This window comes from Canis aureus, chromosome 3 (assembly GCF_053574225.1).
Source record: "Canis aureus isolate CA01 chromosome 3, VMU_Caureus_v.1.0, whole genome shotgun sequence".
NCBI classification, from domain to species: domain Eukaryota; kingdom Metazoa; phylum Chordata; class Mammalia; order Carnivora; family Canidae; genus Canis; species Canis aureus.
In genome coordinates this window covers 78,989,936-78,997,690 of record NC_135613.1, presented here as the reverse complement: position 1 = coordinate 78,997,690, position 7,755 = coordinate 78,989,936, and the positions used below count along the sequence as shown (strand labels likewise).

Genomic DNA, 7,755 nt, shown 5'->3' with positions numbered 1-7,755 from the left:
AAGAAAAGTATTAACTACCTTTATGTTCCAGAGGAAGTAAACAAAAGCTCCCTACTAGTAAAGGACGGTGAACACAATTTAGATGGATCTTTCCTTCTCCTCCTAAGTGCCCTGCTTTCTTTCTTCTAAGTGGTAATTTAAAGTTTTCTTGAAGATTTCCTTACCCTCAAACAACTCATTTTCCTTTGCACCAAGAGTTAAGTAACTAGGAGAAGAAAGGAGTATATTAAAAGGGTCTTGGTCTCCTCAGTAGGTCAAGATGAGTTCATTTACCGCACTTCATCGAGTGATGCTCTATTCCTGACTATACAACTGCACTGCTTTTGGCCCAATGGAGGGCTCTATAAATGTGTATCTTTTGAACAAATAGAAAATATGACTATTGCCATGTTTCCTCTATTTGATGAAAGCTCTTTAAAAGACAAGAGCTATCATTGAAGCTTCATCCCAAGGGCCTGAAGACTGATCTGCTCTCAATACCTTGGAGATATTTAAGAGGTACAAGATAAGTGACAGATACTGCTTCATCAACCACTACCACAACTCATCTGGGATTCAGAACTTCATCTGTTCAGCAAACAGTCAGTTTGGTACTGTCAATCCCCAACTGAATCTTTGTCCTTAGACAAATTAGAAAAATGTTCTTCCTTTCAAGAACATCCATCCATCTCATCCATCCACCTCTCATCACCCTCCCATGAGGCCCCAAACACAATGTAATGGCTGATTAAGTCTAGCAGATTCCCTGACTGAACTCTGATCCTGGAAAGAAGCAAGAGGAGAGAAGACTTGTCTTTGCCTCTGCTCCCTTCCTTCCCATCACCCCCTTTCTCAGCCCATCACCCCCCTTCCTTCCTATCACCCTCTTCCATTGCCATTACCCCTTTTTACTTCCCATCTCTACCTCTATTTTCTTCCACCACGTCCCTTCGCACCTCCCCTTCTCTTCCCATAACCTCCTTCTCATTTTCTTTCTTTTCTTCAAATTATTGTTTGGATTGGAAAGACACATTTCTTATGTTAAGCTCATTAGGCAAAGGAACAAAGCAATGTTAGGGAAAAGCATTCAAGTCACAGCCTTTCAGTAAGCAGGGAATCCAAAACCATAGAGCAGTAGTGGCTTGGACTTTGCATTGATCATTGGCTGTGCTGTGCATTTCAAAGATAAACTCAGATACTGAAAAACAACCGAATTAGTCACCCTTTCACAGACTGCCTGTTTAGTCTCTCTACATTCTCTTTTATCTACTGCCTCAGTTCCTCATAGGCTGTTTCTAGGTCCAAGACTAACAGACGGGTTTCATGGGGTGACCTCTGATTCACCCATAAACCTGCTTCAGGTCTCATCCAGAAGCTCTTTTCCTTGACACAGCTTCTTTACTTCTGATAGTTACAGAATGCCACCTAGGCCCATGCGGTTGAAGCGCACATTTTTTTTTAACAATCCCTAGACCATCAAATGGTCGCTTATGGAGCACCTGCATGGCTCAGTGGTTGAGCATCTGCCTTTGGCTTTCTCCATCTGCCTGTGTCTCTGCCTCTCTTTTTGTGTCTCTCATGAATAAATAAATGAAATCTTAAAACAAATGGTGGCTTATCTGATCCAGGTGTTTGAGAGTATAATTAAATAATCATGCCAGCCAAAATGAAGAAGTGCTAGAGTAAGGGAAAAGGCACAAGAAGCAGAAGATGTGGGAGGAGAAAAACAGGAGAAGAAAACAGAGTGAAGAACAGAGGACTAGGCGTTCTTGCCAACTGGGAAGAGAGAATTCATCCTAGGCAAGATAATTTATTAGTTTTGTGACCTTGAACAATTCACTTTATGGCTTCAAACCTTAGCTTCTGTATCCGCAAAAGGGGCCTTGATAATAACTGTGCTCTATATCACACAAAAGGAAATACCTTTTGTAAACAATGTGATGCTAGTAAAGTGTAGCTACCAATCTCCATCACTTCTCAGGAAAGAAGGCTACTTGCTGTAGCACCTTCCTCAGAGAATATTTTACTTCTTTATTTCTTAGGCTGTAGATCAACGGATTCAGCATAGGAGTGACCAGGTTATTCAGGACCTGAACAGTTGCATTGAGCCAGGGATTGGGGGTGGGCTGCAGGTAGATGAGGACCACTGGCATAAAGGAGAGGAGGATGGCAGTGAGGTGGGCACTGCAGGTGGAAAAGGCACGGCGTCTGCCTTCAGGAGACCGGATCTGTAGGATGGAACACACAATGCAGCTGTAGGAGGTGAGGATGAGAAGGAAGCAACTGAGGGGCATGAGGCCCACGCTGATGAAGCCCACCATCTCCAGGGCTGAGGTATCAGCACAAGCCAGCTTCAGCAACACCGGGATATCACAGAAGAAATAGTCCACCTCATTGGCACCACAGTAGGGCAACTGGAAGGTGAGAGTGGTTAGAAAGGTGGCCTGAATGCAGCCAAAAAAGGAGGTCCCCATGGCCAGGATGGCACACACTCTGTGGCTCATGATCACCGTGTAGCGTAGAGGGTAACATATGGCGACAAAGCGGTCATAGGCCATCACTGTGTACAGGAAGCACTCGGTACAGCCCAGGAAATGGTAGAAGAAGAGCTGGGACACGCAGCCTGCATAGGAGATGACCCGGCTGTTCCCTGAGAGGTAGAAGAGCATCTTGGGGGAACTCACAGAAGGGAAAAATATGTCGCACACAGACAGTTGACACAGGAAGAAGTACATAGGAGTGTGAAGCCGAGTGGAGGAGATAATCGCCAGTAGGATGAGCAGGTTCCCCATAAGAGTGAAGATATAGAAGCTCAAAAACAGGACAAAGAGCGTGGTCTCCAGACCCTCGGTGTGTGGGATGCCCAGCAGGATAAACTTGGTCACCACTGAGGCATTCCTCATCTTTGTCTGATGTTGGACTTCACAAAAGAATGGAAGTATCCAAAGTGTGAACGCTGATGTAAAACTAAGAAGCTCTTTGACGAATGGGTAGGTCTCATGTTTTAACAGTCAACAATCAACTTTATGCAAGGACATTTCTTGCATTTCTTTATGCAAGGACGTAAAAAGATAGACAATAACAATTCTTGACTGTATTCTGGAAAACTTTGGTTTTGGCCAAAGTAGATTAAGTTCACTGTATCTATCTTTCTCACAGATTACAGTTAAAAACTCTGGAGGTGCACCTGGCTGGCTCAGTCAGAAGAGCACGCCACTCTTGATCTCAGGATTGTGAGTTCAAGCCCCATGCTGGGTGTAGAGATTATATAAATAAACAAAACTTAAAAAAAAAAAAACAACTCTAGATAAAGTACAAAATGTGTTTACCTAAAAACTCTGGAAAGTAAATAGAAAGAAGTAGATTGTGAAAAGGAGACAAAATCTGGAGAAGCCCACACTGATGTGTTTCTACTTTTTCCTCTTTTCTCCTGTGCTTTTGAGTTGGGAAAGGGTGACAATTACGGATTTGTGTGGTGACTGCCCCAAATGAGGAAATTCCAATAGATAACCCATCTTTTTGACTGGAGAACCCAATAGAAGGTGTTCACAGGTTCAAAAAGTGTGAGGTTAATACCTGGGTTTTTTCCCTCTCTTTCTTCTTTTCTTCCAGCCTAACCCCAAGGCAATTCTGGAAATTAAATGGCAGCAGTATGAGCAATAAAAATTTGGAGACAAATTCCAATTTCTGGAGAGAAAATTCTCACATGAAAAGAGAAAGGGATAGAATATTTGTGTAGGAACAGACTTACCAGGATATATATTTATGATGTATTTCAAAGTGTTTGTTATATTTTAATAAGTTATTAACTTAAGGAAAGGAAGAGAGAAAAAATAACCCAAACCAACATGTAATTACAATGCTAGATGCAGAGAAAAATGAAGACTCCAAAGAGTCAGTGATATCCTGAAAAAAAAAATAAAAAGTCATCTGTGTTTACTAGCAGCAGCTTGTTACTAGAGCAACAAGAAACTCTAGACATGCTAAAAGATTCTCTGAGTGAACTTCTGGCTTAATTAGACCCAGTTCTTGAAGAAGGTTCATCATAACCTCCCCCTAGTAACCTTCCTCCTTTGGTCAGTGAAGACTCAGAGTTCATTGATTCTTGACTGTGACCAGGGACAATGATTAATTTGCCCTTAAAGGTACTTTCTCTAACGAGTCCATGATCCTCTTGATTTCTAAGTCCTTTTCAAATAAGAATCATCTTTAAGAACTGAAAATCTAGCGGGTCCCAATAAGTGGATCCCAATACTTCAGTGGGTAAGAAGCAAAAAGTGTCAGTGACCGGTGAGAAAAAATCTGAACACTCACATTGTTCACAGGGAACATGGTGGAATTTTCTGCAGTATAACAAGACAACCCAAGTCCTGTTCTCTGGTTCTCAGAAGAACACAGCATATCCCAGCCACAGGAACTGAGATTAGGTGTTTATAAAAGAAGGTGCCAAGAGTATATACCATCAAGAATTGGACATGCTCATTCCCTCTGGTTCATCTGCTTCAGATCCCTTTGGGCATTTCTCATGATGCAGTCAGTGGTAGCTCTGAGGGAGCAATTATATTAAAGTTAATCACATTGACTCCCCAAGCAAAATAATAATAGATGCTTTGAAATGAAAATATCTATATCCCTTCCAAGTGTGCTTATCTGGAGAATGGACTCTAATACTGACTTCAAGGCTTTAGGCTAAATCCTTTTTTATTTTTATTTTTATTTTGCTTCCCATACTTGCCTATCCTTACATGTGGTAATATGACAACACTTTATTTTCTAGTATGTAAACATTTTAGAACTATGTAGATATCTACAATGAATATCACTGTTGTAGGCAAGATGTAATAAATAATAAGGAATTATTTAACTATTATATGTTTTTTCTAGCAAATGCACCTTACAAAACAGCATTAATAAATTAAGTACATTTAAAGGAAGGTTATAAATTGGTAAAGTGTCTTTATAACCTTCTCATATGAAAATAGTTTAATAAAAATAACAGTGATATGGATTGAGCATTTGTCAGCTACTCTGCTAATTTATTTTTATGTTCTTTTATGCTTCAATTTAAGTCTCAAAACAACCTTATTAAGTAGGAGAGGAATAATAGCACCCACGGGGCACCTGGATGGCTCAGGGTTGAGTGTCTGCCTTTGGCTCAGGTTGTGATCCCGGGGTCCTGGGATGGAGTCCTATATCCAGCTCCCTGCAGGGAGCCTGCTTTTCCCTCTGCCTATGTCTTTGCCTTGTTCTCTGTGTCTCTCATGAATAAATAAATAAAAATTTTTTAAATAATGTAAAAAAATAAAAGCACCAAGAATTTAGAACTTAATCACATAGCTAGAAAAGGACTGAGCTGAGAATAAATCCCAAGTCTGATTCCAGACCAAAGCCTCAAGCACTTCTGCTGAGAGAACTCCTGGGACATTTTGATTAGAAAGGCAGAAACTCATTTCTATAGGAGCTGCTATACAGAATTTTTGTGTGCTTTTCCATGATAAATAACCAGTTAAAAAAAAAGAATGGAACTAATAAGTTAGATTTCATTTTAGTACAGAAAAAAAATTAATGGGATAAGATGCCTTGTGAAGGATTGAATTTCTATCACTATTAGGGTTTAAGTATGAGTAAGATGACATTCTTGCAGGTTTGTGATGACCTTGTACTCCTTATTTTAATGCAAGATTATCCTACATACATCCTTAATGTCCTTTATAATTTTGAGATTCTTTGATTTTATTACGTTGTTCATCTTTTCAAATATATCTGAGAAGATACAATAAAGCTTAACAAATGGTTCTTCTGGTGAAAAGAAATGAGATCCCTGAAGAAGAGACCTCTGAGCATGATTGTTCTGGGCCCAAATACAAAATTCAGTGCATAAGAAGATAGCACTGTTCCTCCTGTAACACTGAGCATATTAACATTATAATGGTAAGCCTGTATTCTTGGTATCTTGGTGCCAAACATATGAAATAAAATCATACTTGTTTTCTAGAATATACTGTAGCTACAGATAAAAAATAAAGCAAACTTCAAGATTACCTAAGTATCACATAGCTTTAAGAAAAAAACGCAATTTAAAAATGACCTAAAACTGAAGGAAATTCAGAATGTCACTAAATCTGGATAATGAATTATAGTAGGTCAGAGGATTTTTATTTGTTATAAACTCCATTTAGGAAACTCAAGTAAGGGAAGTGAGCAAAGTATGGGTTTGTAATATTCTCTGACTATACACTTTTACCCCATAAATTGGCACTTTAGATACCTCATTTCATTTCACTTTTATGCCCCCTTTTTAAATAGTTCCCAAAACATGATATGACTGGGAGAATGATTAAAGACTCCATTGTGGGATAGGGTGGAGGAGGGGAGATATCCAAAGCGAAGATTTGAGCAGAGAAGTAAAGGGCACCTTGCACAAGGTCATGTCATGGAGTCTGAGCAGAAGATCCTCGAGATAAGCATTTGTATTTGGTTTTTTGGATGTCACTGCATAGAAGATTTTACTAACATTGGGATGGGACATAATATAAATGGCTGCACAGATAGCAGAGCACCAGCTGAAGAATGCTGGTGGTTGAAGGAAGCTCGGTGATAATGATCACTTGGGCTTGCGAACAGATGACTTTGAGATTCTCAGTGTTTCACTGGTCATGAGCCCAGTGGTGTTGTGATTTATGTGCATGGGTGTCGTGTCATTCACATCCAGCTAATCCCAAATTTGTTCATTCGATAAGATAAAGTATCTCTTTATCTGCTCTTCCAGGATTGGTCTAGATTCTTCCAGGGATTGTTGTGAGTCTCAAACTCACTCAAACTAGGGCATTTTCCTCTTTTTCTATTATTTAAATTAAATTAGCCAACATATAGTACATCATTAGTTTCAGATGTAGAGTTCAATAATTCATCTGTTGCATGTTACACCCAGGGCTCATCATGTCACATGCCCTTCTTAATACCCATCACCCAGTTACTCCATCCCCCCACTCACTTCCCCTCCAGCAACCCTCAGTTTGTTTCCTATAGTTAAGAGTTTCTCATGGTTTTTCTCCCTCTCTAATGACTTCCCATTCAGTTTTCCCTCCCTTCTCCTATGATCCTCTGTGCTATTTCTTATATTTCCACGAGTGAAACCATATGATAATTGTCTTCCTCCAGCTGACTTATTTCACTCAGTATAATACCCTCCAGTTCCATCCATGTTGATGTAAATGGTAAGTATTCATCCTTTCTGAGAGCTGAGTAATATTACATTTGCATATATATGCCACATATTCCTTATCCATTCATCTGTCAAAGGATATCTTGGCTCTTTCCACAGTTTGGCTATTGTGGACATTGCTGCTATGAACATTGGGGTGTGCATGCCCCCTTGGATCACTACATTTGTATACTTAGGGTAAATCTTTGGTGTGAGGTGGTATCTCATTGTGGTTTTGATTTGTATTTCCCTGATGCCAAGTGATGCTGAGCATTTTTTCATGTGGCTATTAGCCATTTGTAAATCTTCTTTCAAAAAATGTCCGTTCATGTCTTCTGCCCATTTCTTATCTGGGCTATTTGTTTTTTGGGTGTTGAGTATGAGAAGTCCTTTTAGATCTTGGATACTAGCCCTTTATCTGATATGCCCGTTTTAAATATCTTCTCACATTCTGCAGGTTGCCTTTTAGTTTTGTTAACTGTTTCCTTTGTTGTGCAGATTTTTTTAAATTTAAATTCAATTTGCCAACTGTGCAGATTTTATCTTGATGAGGTTACAATAGTTCATTTTTG

General features: G+C 39.6%; 1 protein-coding gene across 1 annotated transcript; it reads right to left on the bottom strand.

Moving 5' to 3' along the window:
* Positions 1–1,949: 1,949 nt before the first annotated feature.
* Positions 1,950–2,882, bottom strand: LOC144305840 (olfactory receptor 10D1B-like). Its single transcript, XM_077884954.1, has one exon. It carries the CDS (start codon positions 2,880–2,882, stop codon positions 1,950–1,952), a length of 933 nt encoding a protein of 310 aa, XP_077741080.1.
* Between the last annotated feature and the right edge of the window lie 4,873 nt (positions 2,883–7,755).

Excerpts from the sequence above, each read along its gene's own strand:
- LOC144305840 (XM_077884954.1), bottom strand. The coding sequence starts at position 2,882 with ATGAGGAATGCCTCAGTGGTGACCAAGTTTATCCTGCTGGGCATCCCA.